This window comes from Papio anubis, chromosome 6, assembly GCF_008728515.1.
Source record: "Papio anubis isolate 15944 chromosome 6, Panubis1.0, whole genome shotgun sequence".
Lineage (NCBI taxonomy): Eukaryota > Metazoa > Chordata > Mammalia > Primates > Cercopithecidae > Papio > Papio anubis.
The window spans coordinates 40,583,823-40,611,775 of record NC_044981.1 but is presented as its reverse complement, the minus strand read 5'-3'; the positions used below and the strand labels follow the sequence as shown (position 1 = coordinate 40,611,775).

General features: G+C 47.0%; 1 protein-coding gene across 1 annotated transcript; it reads left to right on the top strand.

Moving 5' to 3' along the window:
* Window positions 1-12,550: 12,550 nt before the first annotated feature.
* Window positions 12,551-24,763, top strand: GUCA1B (guanylate cyclase activator 1B). Its single transcript, XM_021937261.2, has 4 exons — window positions 12,551-13,048; window positions 19,331-19,480; window positions 22,274-22,391; window positions 23,432-24,763. Exons 1-4 carry the CDS (start codon window positions 12,842-12,844, stop codon window positions 23,557-23,559), a joined length of 603 nt encoding a protein of 200 aa, XP_021792953.2. The 5' UTR covers window positions 12,551-12,841; the 3' UTR covers window positions 23,560-24,763.
* The last annotated feature ends 3,190 nt before the right edge of the window (window positions 24,764-27,953 follow it).

Genomic DNA, 27,953 nt, shown 5'->3' with positions numbered 1-27,953 from the left:
CTATGTGTAGCAAAGCAGCAATTTATGACACATTGTCATCTGAAGTACTTATTTAAAAATAAATATAGACCCGGCCAGTCGCAGATGCTCAAGCCTGTAATCCCAGCACTTTGAGAGGCTGAGGCAGGTGGATCACCTGAGGTCAGGAGTTTGAGACCAGCCTGGCCAACATGGTGAAACCCCATCTCTACTAAAAATACAAAAATTAGCTGGGCATGCTGGTGGGCACCTGTAATCCCAGCTACTTGGGAGGCTGAGGCAGGAGGATTGCTTGAACTCAAGAGGTGGATGTTGCAGTGAGCCGAGACTACACCACAGCACTCCAGCCTGGGTGACAACAACACTTTGTCTCAAAAAAATTAAATAGGCCGGGCGCGGTGGCTCACGCCTGTAATCCCAGCACTTCGGGAGGCCGAGGCGGGCAGATCACGAGGTCAGGAAATCGAGACCATCCTGGCTAACACGATGAAACCCTGTCTCTACTAAAAATACAAAAATTAGCCGGGCGTGGTGGCGGACGCCTGTAGTCCCAGCTACTCAGGAGGCTGAGGTAGGAGAATGGCGTGAACCCGGGAGGCGGAGCTTGCAGTGAGCCGAGATCGTGCCACTGCACTCCAGCCTAGGTGACAGAGCAAGACTTGTCTCAAAAAAAATAAATAAATATAAATTCACACCTAAACTTTTTGGGACTTTTTTACAGACACTATAAATCACTTTTATAGTGATTTATAGCATGATGTATGCATGCTCACCTCCAATGACTTCTATATGAGCTCCTTCAAAGGTGTGTGCATCCACTTCCAGCTATTTCAGACCAAATTAACCTGTAAACCGAAGTACTTAGTTTAGGACTTCCAATTACATGTTAAAACCTTGGCTTAAGATAAATAAGCAAATGAACTACATGTGCACACATGCACTTGGGAAAAACTAGCAGTATTTCTTTTTTTTTTTTTTTTTTTTAAAGGTGGAGCTTTGCACTGTCACCCAGGCTGGAGTGCAGTGGCGCGATCTCGGCTCACTGCAACCTCCACCTCCCAGGTTCAAGCGATTATCCTGCCTCAGCCTCCCAAGTAGCTGGGACTACAGGCATGTGCCACCATGCCCAGCTGATTTTTGTATTTTTAGTAGAGATGGGGTTTCACCATGTTGGCCAGGATGGTCTTGATCTCTTGACCTCATGATCTGCCTGCCTTGGCATCCCAAAGTGCTAGAATTACAGGCATGAGCCACCGCACCTGGCCCAAAACTAGCAGTGTTTCTTTGACAAAAGTATTTGGCATATTTGAAGCCTACTTCTTGATATAAACAAAGTTGGCATGAAGTACAGTACTGAAAAAATGTTATAAACAAAATAGTTTCTTAGCTTACCAGGATATAGCTGTCCTGATAGGCTGAGAAGATTTTTGGTTTTCTTTTGTTGGTTTTAAATTAGGCCTCTGAGTAAAATGCATATCCTGAAAATTAGAATTGCCTGGCTCACACTTTCTGTCCATGGTGGGTGTGGGAGATGGTGAGAGAAGAGTGGATTTGATGGTATATGTTGGTGCAAAAGTAATTGCAGTTTTTGCCATTAAAAGTAATGGCAAAAAAATAGTATGAACCTGCCAGGAGTGGTGGCTCACGCCTGTAATCCCAGTACTTTGGGAGGCCGAGGCCAGCAGATCACCTGAGGTTGGGAGTTGGAGACCAGCCTGGCCAACATGGAGAGACCCCATCTCTACTAAAAATACAAAATGAGCAGGGTGTGGTGGCGCATACCTGTAATCCCATCTACTTGGGAGGCTGAGGCAGGAGAATCCCTTGAACCGGGGAGGCGGAGGTTGCGGTGAGCTGAGATCATGCCATTGCACTCCAGCTTGGGCAATAAGAGTGAAACTCCGTCTCAAAAAAAAAAACAAAAACAAAATAGAATGACCCAGAAGGCAGGTAGGAAGTGAGATGATCTTTTTTCTTTTTCTTTTTTTTTTTTCTTTTGTAGAGACAGAGTCTTGTTCTGTTGCCCAGGCTGGAGTGCAGTGGTACAGTCAAAGCTCACTACAGCCTCGAAGGGCTCAAGGGCTGTTTCCACCACAGCCTCCCAAGTAGCTGGGACTAAATGTGTGCACCACCACACTCAGCTAATTTTCTTATTTTTTGGAGTCGGGGATCCTGCTCTGTCGCCCAGGCTGGAGTTTAGTGGCATGAACGCAGCTCACTGCAGCCTTGATCTCCTGGGCTCAGGTGATCGTCCTGCCTCAGCCTCCCAAGTAGTTGGAACCACAGGCATGCACCACCACACATGGCTAATTTTTTAATATTTTTGTAAAGATGGGGGTCTCACTTTGTTGCCAAGGCTGGTCTCAAATTCCTGACCTCAAGTGATTCTTCGGCCTTGGCTTCCCAAAATACTGAGATTACAGGCATGATCCATCATGCCCAGCCTATATTTTCTTCATAGGAAATAAAATCATGTTCTGATCTAAGAGTCTTAGTGTCACTACAGATCTCTGGTAAGACAGACTAAACTAGTTCAGTACCAAGTTTCAGTGCTTTGAAAGAATGGCATATATTCCTGGCCCTATGACCATTTAAACATGCCACAGTGAATACATAAAGCAATCATTTTAAATTATTAGTCTTGGCTGGGCACGGTGGCTTACGCCTGTAATCCCAACACTTTTTGGGAGGCAGAGGTAGGCGGATTATGAGGTCAAGAGATCGAGACCATCCTGGCTAACACGGTGAAACCCCGTCTCTACTAAAAATACAAAAAATTAGCCAGGCATGGTGGTGGGCGCCTGTAGTCCCAGCTACTCAGGAGGCTGAGGCAGGAGAATGGCGTGAACCCAGGAGGCAGAGCTTGCAGTGAGCCGAGATCGCACCACTGCACTCCAGCCTGGGCGACAGAGCGAGACTCCGTCTCAAAAAATAAATAAATAAATAAATAAATTATTAGTCTAGTTTCTTAACATTTCTAGTTGTCTGCAACCATCCCTGTCCTACATTACATTATTAAGTTAGTTCTATTACAATATTAATGAATAACATAACAGAGCAAACATGGACTTTGGAGTCAGACAGACATGAGTCAGATAAGAGTTCAAACCCACTGACTGCCGTAAACTTGGGCAAGAGATTTAACCCTGTCAGGGCCTCATTTTACTCATTAGTACGGTAATAATAAGTCTGTAGGAAATAATACCTACATACTTACATTTGACTATATTTAATACTCCAGCTTAATAAGATTGGAGTATTCAATAACTGATAAAGCACCTTGCACAGTATTGAGCAGGTAACAGACATTCAGTAAATGGCAGTACCAATCTGATGATAGTTAAATGCTTGTGTGCTATACTGTTCAAGAACCAGCTGGAAAAGACCTCAGATTACCTCCAGGGTAGGGATAACATTTATCTTAGAGTTCTTGGGTTTTTTTGTTTTGTTTTGTTTTGTTTTGTTTTTTGAGACAGAGTCTCACTCTGTCACCCATGCTGGAGTGCAGTGGCGCGATCTCAGCTCACTGCAAGCTCTGCCTCCCGGGTTCACTCCATTCTCCTGCCTCAGCCTCCCGAGTAGCTGGAACTACAGGCACCTGCCACCATGCCTGGCTGATTTTTTGTATTTTTATTAGAGACGGGGTTTCACTGTGTTAGCCAGGATGGTCTCCATCTCCTGACTCGTGGTTCGCCCACCTTGTTCTCCCAAAGTGCTGGGATTACAGGTATGAGCCACTGCGCCTGGCCCTTAGAGTTGTTTTTGAGACAGGTCTGGCTCTATCACCCAGTCTGGAGTGCAGTGACAATCTTGGCTCACTGCAACCTCTGCCTCCTGGGCTTAAGTGATCCTCCTACCTCAGCCTCCTGAGTAGCTGGGACTACAGGCACGTACCACCACACTCAGCTAATTTTTCTTTTCTTTTTTCTTTTTTTTTTTTTTTTTGAGAAACAGGGTTTCGTCATGTTGCAGGCTGATCTCAAACTTGTAAGCTCAAGCAATCTGCCAGCCTCAGCCTCCCAAAGTGCTGGGATTATAGGCATGAGCCACAGCACCCAGCCACAAACCAAAACTCCTTTGATTTTTATTAACACACTAAAGTACTTACCGTTGTCCTCATTTTACAGGACAGAAAACCAAGGCTTAGAGAGTTGTTATTTGCCCACTCAGTCACCCTTTCAGCTTACAGATAAAGCTGTTAGTGACAGGGTCAGCCCTAGAACCTAATTTGTAAGCAGGCTATGAGGTACTCAAATATCCACATACTAAATTTATGCAGAATATTCAAAGCTAAATTCCAGCTTTGTTCATCTCTCACATTACCAAAATGTACTCATTTCATCTAAAGCAGGGGTGTCTAATATTTTGGCCTCCCTGGGCCACATTGAAAGAATTGTCTTGGGCCACACAAAATACACTAACACTAATGATAGCTAATTTAAAAAAAAAAAATCATGAAAGAAAATCTCATAATGTTTTAAGAAAGTTTACGAATTTGTGTTGGGCTGCATTCAAAGCTGTCCTGGGCCGTATGCAGCCCGCGGGCCTCCAACTGGATATGCTTGCTCTAAAGCAATTGACTGAGAGGAAAAATTAATGAATAAAGGCAAGAAGCAAGATTTAGGTGGTCCCACTGCTGAGACTGGTCCTGAGGGAGGGGGCAACACAAGAGTTTAGGCGTCAGCAAGGGGAGTCCAACTCAGTCACAAGAACACTCAGATGGAGATGATTCACAGTGAGGCTTCAGGTCCAGCCTGACTAGGGCTCAGAAGACATGGGTTTGTCGATTTTAAGCATTTCTTTGCCCCTGGAGCCAGGCTTATGGCTGACTGCCTGCAATCCCCAGGGCTCTCTTTCCAAATCCCCTGCTCAATTCCTAACCCTGCCCTCCTTAAATCCTTTCTATTGTTACTTCAAGCTCTCATTTCTCTCTATGGATTCTTAATCCTCTTTATTTTATTTATTTTATTTTTATTTTCATTTATTTATTTATTTATTTTTGGAGACAGGGTCTCACTCTGTTCCCCAGGCTGAAATGCAGTGGCACAATCTCGGCTCACTGCAACCTCTGCCTTCCAGGTTCAGGCGATTCTCGTGCCTCAGCCTCCTGAGTAGCTGGGATTACAGGTACCTGCCACCGCGCCCAGCTAATTTTTATATTTTTAGTAGAGATGGGGTTTTGACGTGTTGGCCAAGCTGGTCTCAAACTCCTGACCTCAAGTGATCCGCCCACCTCAGCCTCCCAAAGTGCTGGGATTACTGGCGTGAGCCCCACGCCCGGCCAGATTTTTAATCCTCTTTAAAATGATATATTTATAACTCAGTAGCTCAGCGACATTTATTTATAGGGCAGGTCATGGGCAACTGACCCACATGAAAAGCCAATTGAACCTTAAATTCCTCAGCCAGAGGCTAAATCAGGTTATATTTCACTCATAAAATTTCTTAACTTGGGCAGAGATACTGTCCTTTAATCAATCTTCAATGTTGCTTAAATAGTAAGTGTTAAGAGATGGACGGAGCCTGGCCAACATGGCAAAACCGCATCTCCACGAAAAATATAAAAACTGGTAGGGCGTGGTTGTGCTTGCTTGTCGTTCCAGGTGCTCAGGAGGCTGAGGCACAAGAATTGCTTGAACCCAGGAGATGGAGGTTGCAGTGAGCCGAGAGTGCGCCACTGCACTCCAGCCTGGGTAACAGAGGGAGACCCAGTCTCCCTGTCTAAAAAAAAAAAAAGAGAGATGGATGGGAATAATACCACCTTCACACCAAGCCAGTTGAGATGCTGCTCTTACAGAGCCATGGCTGCTGATGGGCATGTGTTATCTTAAGGTGTGTTGAGATGGGTAATTGGAAATTAATGGGCTACGTAATCTTCAAGGCCTCTTCCAGTTCTAAAATCCCATTATCATTTTTATCTCAACAAATACCTGCTAATCTAGACACTAAACAGAGTCAAAGAGGAATTGCCTTGAAAAATGAAGGAGTAATAGCTCACATTAATTCAGCATTGACCATGTGCCAAGGACCTTGCTCAGTTACTCAACAAGTATTTGAGTTTCCTGTACATGCCAAGCACTGTTCTAAACGCTGGGAATTCTGGAATGTATGTAGTGAAGTCCCTCTCCTCAAAGATCGTAGACTCTAGTGAGAGAGACAGATAAGTAGAGAAAAAAATAAGATAGTTTCAAATGCAGTTAAGTACTGTGAAGAAAATAAAATGGAATAATATCAGAATTACTTGAGTGGCTACCTGAGGGGGAGTTGGGAAAGTTCTCTCTGAGGAGAGGAGAACGCTGAGAAGGAGGCAGTGGTGTTAACATCTGGAGGAAGAAGCCGGGCACAGTGGCTCATGCCTGTAATCCCAGCACTTTGGGAGGCTGAGATGGGTGGATCACCTGATGTCAGGAGTTCGAGACCAGCCTGGCCAACATGATGAAACCCCATCTCTACTGAAAATATAAACTAGCCGGGCGTGGTGGCAGGTGCCTGTAATCCCAGCTACTCGGGAGGCTGAGGCAGGAGAATCACTTGAACGCGGGAGGCGGAGGTTGCAGTGAGCCGAGGTCGTGCCATTGCACTCCAGCCTGGGCAACAAGAGCGAGACTCCTGTCTCAAAAAAAAAAATCTGGAGGAAAAGCAGTCCAAGTAGGAGGAACCATAAATACATGCAAAGACACACTGATTCTATAAGGAGTTCGGTGTGTTTGCAGTGTAGAAGACCATGAAGACAGAAGTAGGCAGGGGCTAGATCATGTAACGCATGTAACGCATCATAGGCATGAGGAGGAGTGTGGATTTTATTCTCAGCAAATGGAAAGGTAAAGGAGGGTTTTGAGCAGGAGAGTGGCAGGATCTGCTGTATGCTACTGTGGCTGCTGGGTAAAAGAGGGGTGACGAGAGGGCAGGGAGACCAGTTAGGGATCTGCTGTGGTGGACCAGATGAGATGAGGCTGGTCTGGGCGAGAATGTCGGGAATGGAAGTGAGGAGAAGTGGTTTAATTTAGAATATAGTTTGCAGGAAGAGCTGATTAAATGACCTACTAGTAGATTGAAGTGAAATCTAGAGGAAAGAGCATTCAAGTATAACTCCTGGGTTTTCGCCTAAGCATAAATGGCAGTGCCATGACTGAGGTGGAGAAGAGATAAGGTGGGACTTGGGAAGGAAATCAGTAATTTGGTTTTGGCCTTGCTAAGTTTGCAATCTGAGTATAGATGTCCAGTAGGCAGTTGAATACATGCATCCGGAGTTCCTGGGAGAGGTCCAAGCTGAAGATATAAATTTGGAAGCTGCTGGCCTGTAAATGGTGTGTAATGGCATGGGAATGAGTGAGATCATCTAGGGAGAGAGTGTGGGTGAACAAGGGAAGAGTACTGAAGACAAGCCTGGAAAGCTCCCAGCTTTTAGAGATTTGGTTAAAAGCAAGAGGTGCTAGCAAAGGAAATGAGCAATGAGTGAGGTTGGAGTGAAATCAGAGGAGGGTGGGTCCCTGAAACCTGGAGTGTTTGGAGAAAGAATTCAGTTTGGTGAACTGTAATGAATCTGCAGCAGGTTAGGTAAAAAAAGTAGATAATTTGTGACCACAATAAAAGCCATTTCTGTGGAGTGATGGGGATGAACATCAGTTGGAGTAACTTGAGGAGAGAATAAGAGATAAAAAAAAAAAAAGAGAGAGAATGCAAAATAGGTTTGAGAATGTCCCAGTTATCTATTGCTACCTCAAAAAACACAATACTTAGTAGCTTAAAACAGTGACTCTGCAGGGAGAGTGTCTGCTCCATGTGGTATCAGCTGGGGTAGCTCAAAAGCTGGGGCTGGAGTCATCTGAAGGCTCACTCAGCCATGTCCGGTGGTTGAGACTGGCTTTCAGCCAGAACCCCTGCATGTGCTCTGGGCTTCCTCACAACATGGTGGCTGGGTTCCAAGGGCAAGTTCTGAGAAAGCCTGGTGGAAACCTATCACTTTTGATGACCTAGCCCTGGAAGTCACATTGTGTCATTTCTGCAGTTATCTTCAACAAGGCAGCGAGAAAGTTTCCTCCAGGTTGAAGAAAAATATAATAGATTCCTCCCTTTGATGGAAGGAATGAGTGAAGCCAGAACCATTGTCCTGCCATTTTCTGAAAATACATCTGCCACAAGGGGTTTTGTTATAAAGGGAGCAAAATTTAGGACAGTAGCTTGGGGGGAATGTGGACAGGTCAGCTTACCCAGTAGGCACAGTGCCTAGGGCCCAATATTTTAAATTTCTTTTAAAACCAGAATAAAGGCCAAGCATGGTGGCTCATGCCTATGATCCCAGCACTTGGGAGGCCAAGGCATGAGGGTCACTTGAACCCAGAAGTTCAAGACTGGGAAACATAGTGAGACCTTGTCTCTACTAAATATCAAAAAACTAACCAAGCATGGTGGCACACAACTGCAGTCCTATATACTCAGGAGGCTGAGGCGGGAGGATTGCTTGAGCCCAGGAGGTCGCGGCTATAGTGAGCCCTGATAGCACCAGTACACTCCAGCCTGGGCGACAGAGACCCTATCTCAGGATAAATACATTAGTTAATTAAAATAAAATCAGAGCCAGGAGCGGTGGCTCATGCCTGTAATCCCAGCACTTTGGGAGGCCATAGTGGATGGATCACTTGAGGTCAGGAGTTCAAGACCAGCCTGACCAACATGGTGAAACCCTGTCTCTACTAAAAATAGAAAATTAGCCGGGCGTGGTGGTGCACACCTGTAATCCCAGCTACTTGGGAGGCTGAGGCAGGAGAATCACTTGAACCCGGCAGGGCAGAGGTTGCAGTGAGCCGAGATCGTGCCATTGCACTCCAGCCTGGGTGACAGAGCAAGACTCTGTCTCAAAATAATAATAATAATAAAATAAAATCATAATTAAAAAGAAACACCCAGTCTAGATTATGTTCCTTTTTATACCAGTGATAATTATTAATATTTATTTATTTAATATTTTTTTAATATTTATATTATGACCCATGAAGGCAAAAACGTGGGGCCCATGAACATCATAATGTAGCCCTGAATGTGGGGTCAAGGAGGGACTTTTGTCTTGTTTTAATAAAGGCAATATTACAGCACATCTGAATGCCGACAGGAATGCCATTAGAGAGGGATGAGTGGAGGCTGCAGAAGAGAAAGGGAGTAACTGCGGGAATGAAGCTTTCGAGTAGGTAAAGAGAGATGGGATCTAGGAAACAAGTAGCAGTATTGACGGGGACAAGGGGAAGGGCACGCTGCTTCCACTGAGACTGGAAGGGGGCAGAGGACATGGGCACAGATACAGAGAAGTTGGTAAACACTGGTGGGAAGATGAGTCACTGCCTCGTCTGTCTCTGTGAAGTGCGTGACAGTGTGGGAGTGAGTGGAAGGTTTGAGGGCAGGAAGCACTATGGAATAGTCATCTCAGAGGGAGGGAGAGGGAATTCGGCGGGAAGAATATGTAGTATGATTGTCTGACATGATCTGAAGTGTGTGCAGCCAGCATGATTTGTGATGTCCCCCAGCGATGTCCAGGCTCCCCACTGTAGGCAAGGTGTTACTGCATAGTTAGCGTACAGCCTTAACCAGGGCCAGGCCAAGTGAGGCATTAGGAGAACAAAAGTCAAAATGGACAGAATGCTGGGCCATGGAATGAGGATAATAAGGAGGAGAGTGAGGAGATGAGCAAGATGACAGATGTTAAAAACAGATCAGCAGGTTGGAAGTCACAATGAGATTAGTGAATTATTGGAGTGAAGGTATTAGAGTAACAGATGGAAGGGGTGGGGTGCTGATAAGAGAAGGCAGCATTTGAATGTTTCAGAGGTAGTAGAGATTGGTGACAGCAAGGCCTAGGGTGGTGATCCTCAAACTTCAGTATGCATTGGAAGCACCTGGAGGGGCTTGTTAAAACACAGACTCCTGACCCCAACCCACAGTTCCTGATTCAGTAGGTCTGAGGTGGGGCCTAAGACTTTGCATTTCTAACAAGCTCCCAGATGCTGCACTTGTGGCTCAGGGACCACAAGTGAATGAAAGTCCTAGGTAAGGTGGAAGAAAAGCTCTTTGGAACTAAAGAGACCAAGGACCAGGCCAAACACGGTGACTCACACATGTGGGACCATGCCAGGTTGCCAGCAATTAGAGAGTAAGAGGGCAGTGCAACCCCCACACATACTCTCACTGGGGCTGGGCGCAGTGGCTCATGCCTGTAATCCCAGCACTTTGGGAGACCAAGGCAAGCAGATCATCTGAGGTCAGGAGTTCGAGACCAGCCTGGTCAACATGGTGAAACCCCGTCTCTACTAAAAATACAAAAATTGGCCAGGCGTGGTGGCGCGTACCTGTAATCCCAGTTACTAGGAAGGCTGAGGCAGGAGAATTGCTTGAACCCAGGAGGCGGAGGTTGCAATGAGCCGAGGTCACGCCATTGTACTCCAGCCTGGGTGAAAAGAGCAAAAGCTCTGTCTCAAAAAAAAAGGGAGATCAAGGACCTTTGAGGCCAGTGTGTGGGATGGGCTGTTTATCCACTTGGATGTCAGAGTCACTGAAATGACTGACATGATGCTTTGAGACAAGCAGGGAAGTCAACAGTGAATTACAGCAAGGAGGGAAGTAAATAGTGGCAAGGAGTCAGATGTGGCTTCAAAGGGACTGGCCTGGCCGGGCGTGGTGGCTCAAGCCTGTAATCCCAGCACTTTGGGAGGCCGAGATGGGCGGATCACGAGGTCAGGAGATCGAGACCATCCTGGCTAACACGGTGAAACCCCATCTCTACTAAGAAATACAAAAAATAGCCGGGCGAGGTGGCAGCGCCTGTAGTCCCAGCTACTCGGGAGGCTGAGGCCGGAGAATGGCGTGAACCCGGGAGGCGGAGCTTGCAGTGAGCTGAGATCCGGCCACTGCACTCCAGCCTGGGCTACAGAGCGAGACTCCGTCAAAAAAAAAAAAAAAAAAAGGGACTGGCCTTTTCTAGGAAAAAAACAATAAAAGACCATTTGGAGGCAAGAGTGAGAAGAGAGGAGGACACTAGCCCTGTTATCTAGACCTTGAGGTGTGTGGGGGAGAAAAACCCACTACCACTTGAAAGGATGACAGAAGAAATCACATTTCTCCTTCAGGAATAGCAAGAAAGTTAAAAGAGCTTTCAGAGCTCAGTGACGTCTGGAGGCAGAGAACAGTGAGAGAGGAGGTCAGGCCTGGAGATGTGCAAAACAATTCAGGCTGAACACCCAGTGAGGGACGGGTAGGTTAAGGACAGATTCACTGGAAATGCTGCCTCTGAAGTCTTCTAGAAAAATGAGTGTCGTTGGGCGCAGTGGCTCACGCCTATAATCCCAGCACTTTGGGAGACCAAGGCGGGTGGATCACTTGAGGTCAGGAGTTTCAGACCAGCCTGGCCAACATGGTGAAACCCCGTCTCTACTAAAAATACAAAATTTAGCTGGGCGTTGGGTGCAACAAACCGACATGGCACATGTATACCTATGTAACAAACCTGCATGTTATGCACATGTACCCTAGAACTTAAAGTATAATAAAAAAAAAAAAAATTTTTAAAAACCCTGGGTGTTGTGGTGGGCACCTGTAATCCCAGCTGCTCAGGAGGCTGAGGCATGAGAATCACTTGAACCTGGAGGTGGAGCTTGCAGTGAGCCAAGATCGCGTCACTGCACTCCAGCCTGGGCGACAGAGTGAGACCCTGTCTCAAAAAATATTTTTTTTTTTTTTAAAAAGCAAAAAAAAAAAAAAAAACGTGTGTCTCAGGTCTTTTGATTTCTTGGAGGTGTCATTTTTATGTTACATTAAAATAAGCATGAATATGTAACTGTTCAACAGCAAATTTACATGGCCTTTAATGTAAAAGTAAGAGCCTTCAAAGATATTTTAGGCCATGCTCCCAGATCCTTCTCACATGTTAGTATTTTGGAGGAAATGTGAAAAAAGCATTACCCCTAGGTCTTGGGTGAAGGGTTGGAGGGAGGTATTTGTATTTTTAATCAGAAAGTGAAAAGCTCCCAAGATCAAAGGTGTGATCTGGAAAGGAGCTTCAGATCCTGTGTCAGGAACTGAGTTAGCCTGGAAAGAGAGTTGCTCACCTAGAGCCCTTCCCATCATCGATTCTGCCTCTTTTCACTAGACCATCTGAGGGGCGAGTCTCAGATCACCAGCGGATTCTGTTTTACAGATTAGGACTTGATGTCACTTCCTCTCTGGGCTTGAGTCTCCTGTCTCCAAGATGGGCCTCCCTGGAGCAATGTGGGGCCCAGCTAAAGAGACATGGAGTGAGATGGGAGGATCCCAGCCTGGCACCCCGACTCTTTCTTCACTCTGCATCCCTCTGCTTACCTCTCAATTTCTTCCCCTTCTACCTCTTTAGAGTCTGCCTGGGCCAGCTTGGCTGCTTTGTTAACAAGGCTAAGGGAGGGGGTGAGACTGGAGGAGCTTAGACTGGAGGTCAGAACTTCCAGGGTAATCTCCTTTTTTTTTTTTTTGAGATGGAGTCTTACTCTGTCCCCCAGGCTGGAGTGCAGTGGCGCAATCTCGGCGGCCTGGCTCCTCCGCCTCTTGGGATCTCGTGATCCACCTACCTCAGCCTCCCAAAGTGCTGGGATTACAGGCATGAGCCACTGCGCCCGGCTGCCCGGGGAATCTTCTAATAGTCTTAGGATGGCTTAGCTGACCTGGGCCCACCTCCCTTGCCACCTGCCCCCTGCACTGACGATCATGTTCAGTCACCCAGGAGATGATGGAGAGGCTGATCAGGCCTCCTGGAAAGGAAGGAAGAGGGCCCTAGCTGGAGAGATCCATCAGCAGAAGCCAGGGAGGAGACACAGACCCTTGCTCCCTGACGCTCCTCAGGGCCAGCATGGGGCAGGAGTTTAGCTGGGAGGAGGCAGAGGCAGCTGGCGAGATAGATGTGGCAGAGCTCCAGGAGTGGTACAAGAAGTTCGTGATGGAGTGCCCCAGCGGCACACTCTTTATGCATGAGTTTAAACGCTTCTTCAAGGTCACAGACGATGAGGAGGCCTCCCAGTACGTAGAGGGCATGTTCCGAGCCTTCGACAAGAATGGGGTAAGGCACCCTGAAGGGAAGGAACGGTGGCCAGTCCACCTGGCGCCTTCCTCCACGAGTGTCCTCAGGGAGCGCTCCCAGTTCCCCACTCCGGCTCTTTCTCTACTCTTCTTTCCACTCCATCTCTCGTTACCTTTTCTGTGTCACTCCCCAAACCCTTCTGTCTCTTCTCTTTTGTCCCTTTCCATATTATCTGTCTCTCCTTCCCTCCCTCTATCTCTCAGCTGTCGGCTGATGCTCCCTGTGTCCTCTTCTTGAGAGCTGAAGGGGGACTGGCAGACAGTCCAGGTCCTCTCTTTGTGTACTTCTGGCCAAGACTCTGCAGCCAATGACTGGGTTTTCACATCTGCCAGAGACCCTGTCACTCTAAACACTAGGAGCAAAAGAGATGTTCCAAATGGGATGAGGTATCTTAGCATGGGCTATGAGCTCCCTCTCGTTGGGGTTCTTCGAACTGAGACTGGTCAGATTCTCCCTGTCAAGAATGCTGGAGGAGGCTCCTGCATGGGTTGGGAGACTGGGAGGATGACTGCAAAAGCCCCTTTCAGCTCTTAAAGTCCAGGAAGGTTTCATGAAATCATTCAGACCAGAGTTTCTCTAAGCCCCCCAGTGTCACCAGTTGTGCTAAGAAGATAACACATCTTGTAAATGCACCTGGGGATTGAATTTTAAATTTCAATTCAGTTTAAAAACCCCTTGATTATTTAAGGTTATCCAGTTCAGTGCCCTGGCAATCCTGCAAACCACTGGATTTGCCTCAAATACCTATTTAATCTGGAGAAAGCATCAGTACTCCACTTCTCAGTGCGTGGAGAATTTAGCTTTCTAAGCTGAATCACTGGGAATGCCACTTCAGGTCTCATCCTGCCCCTGGGACCAGTCAGTGCACATCCCCACAGTGCCTGTCCCGGGACAGGATGGTGAGGTCAGCATCTTCAATTCAACAGAACCTCCTCAGAGATGAACCCCATCGACCACCCCACAGGGCACAGAGCCAGTTTCGGGCTTCTTAGCACTCCCCCTCTCCTCGGTCTCCTCTGAGTCAGCAGCAACCCTGGGTGGGAGGGGCAGACTTTTGTTATTCCAGATTAAATGATGAGAAAGCTGGGCAAAAGGAAATGAATCCATTTGCCCAAGGTCTTAAGTGCTCCTGCTTAGAAGGCAGATTTTTTAAAGAGAGAAGATGAGTTTTTAAACTAATTGATGATTTTTTAAAACGTCTTAAGAAAAGTAAAGTAAATATATCAGGTCATAAATAATAAGACTCATTTAAGTCCATCAATCTTCCCCAGATTCATCTAAAAATCAATACAATCATGATTCAAGATCGAAAAGGGCTGATTAAGCCCCTAGGCATATTGTTGTACTCCTTATGCCTCATCTCTTCTTATAAATCGGCATATCATGTTCATCAATGCTTTTTCCTTTTTGGATAATTTCTTAATTTTGCTATGATTCTAAATTTACAGAAAAGTTACAAGAATGATACAAGTAACTCCCATATGCAATTTATCCAAATTTCCCCAGTTATTTACATTTTATCTCATTTACTTTATCATTCTGCCTCTCTCTGTATACATACATATATATAATGTATCCTATAAGTATATATACATATACATGATACATAATTTATACATATGCAGAATATATACATATACTTTTTTTAAGAGAAACTTACAGATATCATGCCTATTTATCCCTAAGTAGTTCAGTGTGTATTTTCTTTTTCTTTTTGGTTTTTGAGACAGGGTCTCACTCTGTCACCCAGGCTATAGTACAGTGGCATGATCTCAGCTCTTTGCAGCCTCTGATTTCCAAGGCTCAAGGGATCCTCCCACCTCAACCTCTCAAGTAGCTGGGATTACAGATGTGCACCACCATGCCTGCTAATTTTTGTATTATTTACTTATTTATTTTGGTAGAAACAGAGTCTTGCCATGTTGCCCAGGCTGAAGTCCAGTGGCACGATCTCAGCTCACTGCAATCTCCACTCGATCTGCCGCATTCTCGTGGCCTCTCATCCTCCCGAGAAGCAGGGGATTATAGGTGGCAAGCACCCCTGCTCGGCTAATTTTTGTATTTTTAGTAGAAACAGGATTTCACCATGTTAACCAGGCTGGTGTCAAACTCCCGACCTGAAGTGATCCGCCCACCTCGGCCTCCCAGAGTGCTGGGATTACAGGCATGAGCCACTGCACTCCGGGTCAGCTTTTCTTTTTTCTCCTTTTTCTTTCTTTTCTTTTTTTTTTTTTTTGAGATAGAGTGCAGGAGTGTGATCTCAGCTCACTGCAACCTCCACCTCCCAGGTTCAAGCGATTCTCCTGCCTCAGCCTCTCCAGTAGCTGGAACTACAGGCGAGTGCCACCATGCCCAGCTAATTTTTGTATTTTTAGTAGAGACGGGGTTTCACCATGTTAGCCAGGATGGTCTCCATCTCTTGACTTCATGATCCGCCAGCCTCAGTCTCCCAAAGTGTTGGGATTACAGGCATGAGCCACTGCACCCGGCCTTCCTTTTCCTTTGTTTGTTTGTTGTTGTTGTTGTTGTTTGGTGTGATCACACATTGCATTTCCTTGTTGTATCCTCCTTAGTCTTCTTTAACTTGGAACCTTTAATCTCAGCTTTTCTTTTTTATTTGGCTGTGACATTTTTGAAGACTGCGCACCTCCATGCCTGGCTGAATTATGTGGTAGGACACCCCACAATTGGTGTTTGCCTGAATTGGCAGAATTGCCACTGATGTGCTGTTGTGTCCTCGGTGCATCATATCATCAGGCATAAGATGTCAGTTTGTCCCATCACTGGCACAGTTAACTTTGATCACTTGGTTAAGGTGGTATCTGCCATGTTTCAACACTGTAAAGTTACTATTTTTTTTTCTTTGTAATTAATAAGCATCTCGTAGGGATATACCTTAAGACTAAGTAAATATCCTATTGTTCAGTCAAATTTTCTACTGGCTTTGGCATCTGTTGATAATTTTCTAACCCCACCACCCCTTCTCTATTTACTAGTTGGCATTCCACTGTAAGGAAGAGCCTCCCTAGAACGTGTTTGTAAGTTCCTCTCTCAGGGACTGAGTCTTCTTTCCCACTTAATCTTTGTCTCCAAACCTACACCTGACTCCATTCCCCTTTATATCGAGGAGTGTCATTTCTGAACAATCGGTCTGAGATTTCTAAAGCAAATCAAATCAAAAGAGTTTATGGATCTGGTTCACATGTGAAAATCTGAGGTGATGGAAACTGGTTTGGTGGAGACAAAGGGGTAGGAACACCTCATCTCCGCCACTCTCCCTTGCAACTCTGGTGGTTGCCCTATGACCGCCTAGAATGGAAGAAAGGGGAGGGTCAAGATCAAATGTCATTTGGGATTCTTGTATAAGATGCATTGGGGTCAGGGCTGGTGCACAAATGTGGCCAATTCAAGGAGAAACAGGGCAGATAATCCCACAGAGCCGGTGACACGCCCATCCTATTCCTGAGTAGACAGAGCCATTTCCATCACTCTCAGGCCTCTGTGGGTAATTGGAGCTGACAAGGTCCCATGCACAGCAGATGAGATTAGTCCCAGCTGGAAGTTTCCCAGAAATGGTCCTGGGGTTTCCAGTAACCTCTCAGATGAGATCACTTGTCTAGAGATCACTCTGGACTATGTCTCATATAAGGCAAGGAGTCATGGAAACTGAATCATGTTGAGAGGATGTTGCAGGAACAGAAGTTTTGGGACAAAGAATGAGGAAGACTGGAGATCTAGAGCGTGGGGATTTGTGGTGGTTTCAGGTTTTTTGTTTTTGTTTTTCTTCTCTTGGCATCCCCAAGCACTAAGCTCATTTGCTGGACAGAAATAGATCTTAAGTGGAGACTGCAAGTTTTTCCGACTTGATGAACTGGAGGAGATGTGTGCCTGGAAAAGCTCTGCCACTTGCTGGCTGGGTGGCCTGGGAACCTCTGGGTCCCAGACTCCTCATCCATAAAATGGGGATAATAAATCATCCTCATTAAATAAGAAATGCAAGTTTGCTTTGTGGTAAGCTTAATAAATAACAACGACTCAAGAAAATAGCCTTTTAAAGAACTGACAACCACTGCCAAGTGTCTACCCTAAAAAAAAAAATACCAGAGATGTAAGAAAAGGTATACATGCGAAAAAAATGTTCATTGTGTAATGGAAAATATTAGAAATATGTTCAACAAAGGGAATGTTCAGTACCGCCTCCCCACCAAAAAAAAAAAAAAAATGGAAGTTGACATTTTAAATAATTTTTAAAGACATGAGAAAATGTTACATGAAAATGAAGGAAACAAAATTATAAATATAATCTGACCTCAATTAGGTAAGTATATGACGGGGAGTACAGAGACCATATATTTATAGGAATTATATAAAAGATATGAATAGAACACTTCAGGTACTAAGGTAAGCTCGTTTTGTTTTCTTCTTAGCTTTTCCTTAGGCTTCTTGCTGTTTCCCTCATTTTCTGCCATATCTCCTGTTGCTCAAACCTTGCTCACCCAGGCACTCCTTGATCTGGGGCTGGGGCTCCTGAGTGTCCTGACCCAGTGGGACAGAAGTGCTCTGCTCTGGGCCATCGGTATCATTTCCGATAACAAAGTCATGTGAATGACAGGCACTCCTGGGGGATCTGATGGCTCAGATTTTTTTGTTTGGAGAGTGGAGGTCCCAACCCTGGAATAAGTGAGCACCTGTAAGTGAGACACTGGCACAGCTAATCCACTGCAGCCACCACCAGCAGCAGCCTGTCACCCCAAACACATTTGGAGAAGAAAGCAAGAATATATCCTCTTACTTGTTTACGGCTTTAGAAATCGTTATTGCTGCCGCATTTCTGTTACAAGAAGTTTCTGTTGTTTCTTGGTGAGAGTCACCTTAGAAGTAGACTGTGCCTCTCTCCCTTCCTCTGCCCAGTTAGCATCTGAGCTCTGTGCTCCCCCACCCTTCCTGGATGGGCTGGAGTCACAGGCCTGTTGTTCGGTGTAATGTACACCAGAACTTAGAAGTGGGTAGGGCTGGAGACACTGCCCGTCTGCCTCTCTCTGACTTGGGGTGAATGAGAATGCAGAGGAAAATTTCAACATGGGCTCTGCTTTCTAATCTCCTTCAAAACTGTCTTAGTCCCAAATTCAGATCAAGTCCATCATTGACTAATTGATTCATGAATATCTATTGGCTTCCAGCTCTGGCCGTAAGTGGCACTGTGCTAGGCACGGAGGAGAAACCCAAGCAATGTCAACCCCTCTCTTTTCCCCAGGAGCATATAACGTGGTTAGAGAATGAGACATATTTAGGAAACAGTTAAGTGACAATGCCAGAGAAAGTCCCAAGCTGTGTAGAATAAGCAGTAGATGCTGAGGATGTTAGAATGGGGAGGGAGAGAGCACTATGGCTGAATAGATCAGAGAACGAAGACTTCCTGGAGGAGGAGACCGTTGAGCTCAGCCTTGAAGGATGGGTAGGCTTGGGTGATCATAGAAAATGAGAAGAGAGAATGTTCTCTAGGCTGGGTGTGGTGGCTCATGCCTGTAATCCAAACATTTTGGGAGGCCAAGAAGGGAGGATCACTTGAGCCCAAGAGTTTGAGGCCAGCCCGGGTAATGTAGTGAGACCCTGTTTCTAAAAATAAAGAGACAGATGATTGATAGAGAGAGAGAGAGATAGATAGATAGATAGATAGATAGATAGATAGATAGATAGATAGATAGACGGACAGACAGATAATGTGATACAGATGATAGATATAGATAGATAAATAGACAGATAGATAGATAATAGAATGTTCTCTACCCCAAGAGAAAGGCTTGGAGCCAAAGATGCTGCAGAGGCCGGCCATACGTGGCCCAAGCCTGTAATCCCAAAGACTTTGGGAGGCCGCAGACGGGCATCACGAGAGGTCAGAGATCAAGACTATCCTGGCTAACACCAAGTAAAAACCCCTGCCTCTACTAAAAAAAATACGCAAAAACTAGCCGGGATGAAAGTGGCAGGCTATGGTAGTCCCAGCCTAAATGTAGTCCCAGCCACTGGGAGGCTGAGGCAGGAGAATGGCTGTAAACCCGAGGCGGATGGCAAGTGAGCCTGGAAAGATCCGCCATACGGCACTCCAGCCTAAGGATAGATGACTCCGGCCTCAAAAAAAAAAAAAGATGCAGAGGCCACATGGATTAAAATGAGGAGGAGAAGCCCTGTGTTTGCTGGGATGAATGGCATATGCTCTGGGGAGGTGGGCTGTGCCCTCAGCAGCATCCACATCTAATGCAGGACAACACCATTGACTTCCTGGAGTACGTGGCAGCCCTGAATCTCGTGCTGAGAGGCACCCTGGAGCACAAGCTGAAGTGGACCTTCAAGATTTATGATAAGGACGGCAATGGCTGCATCGACCGCCTGGAGCTACTCAACATTGTGGAGGTTAGTGTCTCTGCCCATGGGCCAGCAGCCTGGGCACTTGAGCACTGCTAGAGCTCTGAGGGTTGGCTGCAAGTGGCCAGCGGGGACTGAAGAAGAGGCCTTGAAATCATTCTGAGTGTGTTTCCTGTGTTCTCGTTCTGAGTGTGTACTTTCTAGTGGAATTAAGCTAGAAATCAATCACAAAAAGATTATTAGAAAATCCCCATCTGTGGAAATTAGGCAGTAGACTTCCACATACTCCGTGGATCAAAGAAATACTTTCCCTTTCTCTCTCTCTCTCTCTCTCTCTCTCACACACACAAACACATACACACACACACACACGTGTCTTAAATTGAAAAATAACGCAAGCATGATATACTACAACTTGTGGAATGCAGCTAAAGCTGAACCTGCAGAAAAATTTATAGATTTAAAATGTACATATTAGAAAATAAGACTTAAAATGCATACATTAGGAAATAGAGGCTGGATGCAGTGGCTCATTCCTGTAATCTCAGTACTTTGGGAGGCTGAGGTGGGAGGATTGCTTGAGCCCGGAGGTTCAAGACCAACCTGGAAAACAAAGTGAGACCCCATCTCTACAAAAAGTTTAAAAATTATCCAGGCTTGGAGGTACATGCCTGTAGTCCTAGCTACTTAGGAGACTGAGCTGGGAGAATTGCTTGAGCCAGGAGTTGGAGGCTGCAGTAAGCTATGATCATGCCACTGCGTTCCAGCTGGGGCAACAAAGTAAGACCCTGTCTCAAAAAAAAAAGAAAATATATATTAGGAAACAATTAGAAAATGCATACTATATTAGAAAATAAGACTTTATATATTAGAAAATCAATGATCTAAGAGGCCATCTCAGGAAATTAGAAAAAATGAAGAGTAAATTAAGGCCAGGTGGAGGGACTCACACATGTAATCCCAGCACTTTAAGAGGCTGAGGTGAGTGGATCACTTGAGCCCAGGAGTTCAAGATCAGCCTGGGCAACATAGTAAGACCCCATCTCTACAAAAAATACAAAAAAAAATTAACTGGGCATGGTGGTATGCACCTGGTCCCAGCTACTCCAAAGGCTGGGGTGGGAGGATTGCCTGAGCCTGGGAGGTCGAGGCTACAGTGAGCTGTGATTGTGCCACTGCACTCCAGCCTGAGCAACAGAGTGAAAACCTGTCTTAAAAAAAAAGGTAAAATAAACCCTTGTCCGGGAGCAGTGGTGGCTCACACCTGTAATACTAGCACCCTGGGAGGCCGAGGCGGGAAGATCACAAGGTCATGAGATCGAGACCATTCTGGCTAACATGGTGAAACCCAGTCTCTACTAAAAGTACAAAAAACTAGCCAGGCGTGGTGGCAGGTGCCTGTAGTTCCAGCTACTGCGAAGGCTGAGGCAGGAGAATCGCTTGAACCTGGGAGGTGGAGCTTGCAGTGAGCCGAGATGGCGCCACTGCACTCCAGCCTGGGCGACAGAGCGAGACTCCATCTCAAAATAAACAAATCAATAAATAAAATTAAATCCAAAAATAGTAGAAGAAAGAAAATAAACAGCAGAAATCAATAAAATAGAAAACACAAATGCATGAGAAAAAGTCAAGATCAGAAGTTATTTCTTTTAAAAGACTAACAATCACTCTCTATTAGCAAGAATCATTAAAGAAGAAAAGAAGTGCCTAGTGCATTCTAGACTCTGGCGTGTTCCCTGCGTTAGCCAGACCATCGTTAGCCATATTTCACAGAGCAAGAAGTTGCTTCATAGAGATTCTGTAATCTGCCCAAATTAGTCTACCTAGAAAGTGCTGGAGCTGGATTTAACCCCTCAGTCTCCCAAGACACGTCGATGAGGCCTACTTTGTGCTGGGCACTGGGCTGGACAGTGAGGCCATAGAGGTGCATAAGACACAGCTTCTGTCCTCAGGGAGCGCCAGCCTGGGAGCTAAGGAAGACCGTCATATGTGTCCATCTCTTCCGCATTTACATAGTGCTTTCTTTTTTTTTTTTTTTTTTTTTTTTTGAGACAGAGTCTCATTTTGTTGCCCAGGCTGGAGTTCAGTGGCACAATCTCAGCTTACTGCAACCTCTACCTCCTGGGTTCAAGCAATTCTCCTGCCTCAGCCTCCTGAGTAGCTGGGATTACAGGCGCCCACCACTGTGCCTGGCTAGTTTTTGTATTTTTAGTAGAGACAGGATTTCACCATGTTGGCCAGGCTGGTCTTGAACTCCTGACCTCAAATGATGGCCTGCCTTGGCCTCTCAAAGTGCTGGGGTTACAGGCGTGAGCCACAGCGCCTGGCCTACATGATGCTTTCACAAACATAGTTTCACCACGAGAGGAAACAGGGAAAAGGAGAAACCTGGGTTTTTCCCTCCCGTCCATGAGGAGGGAACATGTGTATCCCCATCTTTCTGTTTTACACATGTACAGACACACACATATATAGATACACTGAATTTTCTTCTCTGCATCTCTATTTCTTCCTGTGTAGAATGCGATTTAGACTCATGGTGACTTAAACCTCCCTCATTAGAGGTTTTGGATTTGGGCTTTGCGGCTCACAGTGGAAATGCAAATGGTGTTGGGGTCAGGTGGGGTGTGAGGCCGGGAACTCAGCTGGAATTAGGCCAGTGGGATTCTGAGAGCACCGCCTTAGGACAGGTCAGTTTTGATCTGGATCCAGATTACGTGATCCTAAGACGCACAGCCTGGGAAGCCAGCACTGGGGAAGTGGCGCTGAGGGATATGGGTCACGGGGGTGAGGGTGAGCTTGCAGGGTCTCCCATCAATGCAACTGAGTTTTCTTTGGCAGGGAATTTACCAGCTGAAGAAAGCCTGCCGGCGAGAGCTACAAACTGAGCAAGGCCAACTGCTCACGCCCGAGGAGGTCGTAGACAGGATCTTCCTCCTGGTGGATGAGAATGGAGATGGTAAGAGGGGCAGAGATGTGTAGGGGGTGCTGCCCACTCTGCATCACTGCCACTTTCTGGCCTCACATCCTTGGGCAAGACCCTCCACCTTCCAACCCTGGGGTCCTCATCTATGAGAAGGCTGTGGAGAAGATGACATGAACTAACAAAGGGACTCATGAGCACGTGTTTGTAGGAGCGACTAAAAGTCCTATAGGAGTTGCCGATGGAGGCCAAGTATGCAGAATAGAAAGAATTGGAACTTTGGAGTCAGGCAGGGGGTGATATATTGAGTTTCTCGTCCTGGTCTCAATTTCCTCATCTGGAAAATGGGGATAATAATAGTGGTTGAGAGGAATGAATGGGATAATGTGTTTAAGAGCAGGCATAGGGTAGGCCTCCATTCAGGCTGCTTGGGCTCTCCTCCCTGTAGCCCAGTGCCCAGCCCCAAGGCTGTGTGGGGTGAGAGCTGGCTTGGAATACACACACGAGCCCTCCAGATCTCTCAGCTCCACCCAGCATTTCCGTGGGACCGTGTGCAAAAAATCAATTCATCTGCAAAGAAAGCCCCCACTTCTTTTTTTTTTTTTGAGATGGAGTCTCATTTCCACGCTTCAGGCTGAAGTGCAGTGGCGCTGATCTTTGGTCTTACTGCAAGCCTCCCAGGTCTACGCTTATTCTCCTGCCTCAGCCTCCCAGTATTGGGACTACAGGTCAGCCACCACTTCAGCTAATTTATTTGTATTTTTAGTAGAGACGGGGTTTCACCGTGTTAGCCAGGATGGTCTCTATCTCCTGACTTCATGATCCAACCGTCTCGGCCTCCCAGAGTGCTGGGATTACAGGCGTGAGCCACCGCACCCAGCCTAGAAAGCCCCTTAAAGGTGGCAGGAGACTCCTGGAGATTCAGACACCTGACAAGCCTCAAGCTTGGGGCCTGAGACTGCAGGATAGTTGGCATAAGAGGTGTAGGCGCATCCTGGGAGTGAGGTCTCCCCTCCTGCCCCCAGACTCAGGTCTCCCCTTCTTCTGCATGACCGCCTCTCCTCCCCCTTGCTCAGGCCAGCTGTCTCTGAACGAGTTTGTTGAAGGTGCCCGTCGGGACAAATGGGTGATGAAGATGCTGCAGATGGACATGAATCCCAGCAGCTGGCTCGCTCAGCAGAGACGGAAAAGTGCCATGTTCTGAGGGGTCTGGGGCCCCTGCATGACTCCAGGCTCACCCAGGTTTCCAGGGTAGTGGAAGGGTCCCTGGCTCAGCCTGCTCGTCCCCTGGTGTGGACTTCCTGGCACCCCCTGTGCAGGGCTGAGTGGGGATGGGGACGGGCTGCTGGGTCTGAAGTGGCCAACAGGGCATAGTCCATTTTGGAGGATTCCCTGGGATGGTGAAGGGAACTGGGTTACTTTTCCCGTTCAGCTGTTCCCGGGAGAACTATGCCTTGGCTTGGTGGTTGTGGGGCTCCCACGGTTTCTAGGTGTTCTCAGTTGGAAGCAGGAGCCAACTGAGGGGTGAGGGTCCCACAGACCAAATCAGAAATGAGAACACAAAGACTGGTAGGAGGCAGGGGTGGTAGGGTGTTGAGACTGAAGAAAAGGCAGGAGTGTTGGGAAGCAGGGGGCGGCGATAATTCTCTAACTTCCAGGATGCTGAGGGGCGTTAATGGGGAGGACCCTGGCCTCCTTCTCCCCAAGGCATCCTCACCAGTGGTGGCAACAGGAAAAATGGTAGCAAATACGCTGCAGGCTGTGGTCTTTCTGCCTTTGGAAGGGTCGGCTGTGCTTAAAGGGGCTGTTTCAGCTCTGCCTGGGCGCTGCTCCTGGACCCCGTGCTGCCAACCCACCATTCCCCCAACAATCCTCCCTTTCCATCCACATCCCCCGCTATGGACCTTCCACAACTCCCAGCCATAAGCTGAATGTCTCTCTTTAAAGGATGGAGAAAACTTCTGTCTATCTCTGGCGAGAATTGGGGGCCTGCTGACTGGGGTTCATGGGCCGGACTTTGCTTCTAATGGCTGTGTGACCCAAGACAGCCACTTCTCCTCCCTAACCTCAGTTATGTCTCAGCGGCACGGTGAGCAGGTCGGACTAGGCAAGCAGTTTTGGATTATTATATTTTTAGATGTGGAATTATTTTTTGTTATATAAACTCTTATGTGTAACTCCAGTATAGAAACTAGATTAAAAGGGAGTCTCTCTGGTTGAAAGGGGGTCTGAGTACCCTCTGGAACTGGAGGCACCTCTGAAAAAAGCAAACTGAAAACTAGCGTCCTGGGTCACTGTTACTCCTATAAGACAGTTTAAAGTGAGACCTGGAAAAACATTTGCTTTATCTTGAATAGATAGGTTGTTATGTTGGTGTATAAAAAATAAAACTAACCTATTAAACCTGCGACTTCATAGCGTGCTATTTCATATGATATTCATATAAAATTTCCTTTAGACACCAATTTGGTAAAAAATGATTAGAAAAACATTGGCCAGGCACAGCAGCTCACACCCGTAATCCCAGGACTTTGGGAGGCCGAGGTGGGTGGATCACCTGAGGTGAGGAGTTCAAGACCAGCCTGACCAACATGGTGAAACCCCGTCTCTACTAAAAATACAAAAAAAAAAAAAAATGAGCTGGGTGCGGCGGCAGGTGCCTGTAATCCCAGCTACTTGTGAGGCCGAGGCAGGAAAATCACTTGAACCCGGGAGCTGGAGGTTGCAGTGAGCCAAAATCGCGCTATTGCACTCCAGCCTGGGTAACAAGTATGAAATTCCATCAAAAAAAAGAAAGAAAGAAAAAGAGAAAAGGAAGGAAGGAAGGGAGGGAGGGAGGGAGGGAAAGACAGAAAGAAAGAAAGAGAAAAGCAAAGCAAAGCAAAGCAAGCAGGCCAGGTGGGGTGGCTCATGCCTATAATCCCAGCACTTTGGAGGACGAGGTGGGCGGATCACCTGAGGTCAGGAGTTTGAGACCAGCCTGACCAACTTGGTGAAACCCCGTCTCTACTAAAGCTACAAAATGAGCCAGGTGTGGTGGCATGCACCTCTAATCCCAGCTACTTGGGAGGCTGAGGCAGGAAAATCACTTGAACCCTTGAGGCGGAGGTAGCGGTGAGCCAAGATCACCCCATTGCTGGAGTGCCACTGCACTCCAGCTTGGGCAACAAGAGTGAAACTCCATCTCAAAAAATATATGTATGTGTGTGTGTGTGTGTGTGTGTGTGTGTGTGTGTGTGTATCCAGGTACAACACATATGCCCCAAATTATGAAGAAGGTATGTGCATGACATTGAGGGATGTCCTAATTACATGCAGACACCTTCCCAACTCTGACCTTCAGGATTTCCCGACAGGCAGCCAGCCAAAGGAGCAGAAATGTCAACTCCCTTTTTCTTTCTGTCTGAACCAACGTTCAGACAGAACGACCTCTACCTCTACCTTCCTTCCATGTCTGTTGCTCAGTCCCTGGCTGACTTCCTTGTCTGGGGAGGTCCAAGTGGTGGACAGGACATGAGCAAAATGCACCCCGTCGTCCGCCCAGTGGGGCACTCTCTGACTTGGTATTTTACTTATTTTTCCCCTCATTTTCTCTCTCCCACTCCTGAATGTATTTATGTATTTATTTATTGGAGACAGGATCTGGCTCTGTTACCCAGGCTGGAGTGCAGTGGCGCAATCTTGGCTCATTGCAACCTCCACCCCCAGGCTCAAGCGATCTTCCCACCTCAGCCTCCTGAGTAGCTGGGACCACAGGTGCACACCACCAAGGCCAGCTAATTTTTCAATTTTTTTTGTAAAGACAGGGTTTTACCATGTTGGGCAGGCTGGTCACAAATTTCTGTGCTCAAGTGATCCACCCACCTCAGCACCCATCCCAAAGTGCTGGGATTACAGGCGTTAAGCCACCATGCCTGGCTTCCTTTCCTGAATTTTCATTTACTCCACACACCTCCCCCACACCCAGCTGAAGTGAAGACTCAAAGCCCAGAAGAAAGAGCATCTTTGAAAAAATGGTCAGCCGGGCGCGGTGGCTCAAGCCTGTAATCCCAGCACTTTGGGAGGCCGAGGCGGGTGGATCACGAGGTCAGGAGATCGAGACCATCCTGGCTAACATGGTGAAACCCCGTCTCTACTAAAAATACAAAAAACTAGCCGGGCGTGGTGGCGGGCGCCTGTAGTCCCAGCTACTCGGAGGCTGAGGCGGGAGAATGGCGTGAACCTGGGAGGCGGAGCTTGCAGTGAGCCGAGATCATGCCACTGCACTCCAGCCTGGGTGACACAGCACGAGACTCCGTCTCAAAAAAAAAAAAAAAAAAAGAAAAAGAAAAAATGGTCACAATTGCTCTAGCCTCTGTGTCTCCCCAGGTTCCTGCAGCAACCAGGTAGCTGTAATTCAGGGACAGAACCAAGAAAACCTGCCTTGGACAGGTAGAGATAGATCTCTGAGTTGGGTTTTTCGTTGCTGTTGTTTTGTTTTGTTTTGTTTTTCTGAGACGGATTCTCGCTCTGTAGCCCAAGCTGGAGTGCAGTGGCGTGATCTTGGCTCACTGCAAGCTCTGCCTCCCAGGTGCACACCATTCTCCTGCCTCAACCTCCAGAGCAGCTGGGACCACAGGCACCCGTGACCACACCTGGCTAATTTTTTTGTCTTTTAGTAGAGACGGGGTTTCACCGTGTTAGCCAGGATGGTCTCGATCTCCTGACCTTGTGATTCGCCCACCTCGGCCTCCCAAAGTGCTGGGATTACAGGCGTGAGCCACCGCGCCCAGCCTGAGTTGGGTATTCTTAAAGTTGAGACGTGCAAAGATGCGGATGGGGCCCACCTATAACAGACTGTCCCACTTCCCAACTGGTATCAGGTGTCACTGCAGCAAGAGGGATTTAGGTTAGACCAGGGATAGATTATTTGCAATGAGCAATGAGTCGCAGATCTGTGGGGAGCCATGGAGCACCATATGTCACCAAGGAGGGGAAGTATGAGGGACTTGTGCAGGCTCTTCTGAAAAAATATGGATTTCTTCTCAAGAAATGAGGATTTTCTACAGAACCACCCACCCTCTTTCACGTTTTGGCCAACACCAAACCTTCCCAGAGTGAATGCATGCACGTGCATTCAGATTCAGATCTACATTGTCATCTAAATATTCCACCCTTTTTTTCTTTTTATTTATTTGTTTATTTTTTTGAGACAGGGTCTCACTCTGTTGTCCTGGCTGGAGGGCAGTGGTGTGATCTCGGCTCACTGCAACCTCTGCCTCCCGGGTTCAAGCAATTCTCCTGCCTCAGCCTCCCAAGTAGCTGGGATTACAGGCGCCTGCCACCATATCCAGCTAATTTTTGTATTTTTAGTGGAGGTGAGGTTTCACCACGTTGGCCGGGCTGGTCTCGAACTCCTGACCTCAGGTGATCTGCCCACCTCGGCCTCCAAAAGTGCTGGGATTACAGGCATGAGCCACCGCTCCCAGCCCCCTTTTTCCTTTTTGAAGAGGGGTTTCACTGTGTTGCCTGGGCTTGTCTTGAACCCCTCGGCTCAAGCGATCCTCCCACCTCAGCCTCCTGAGTACTGGGGATTACAGGCATTTACCACCACACCTG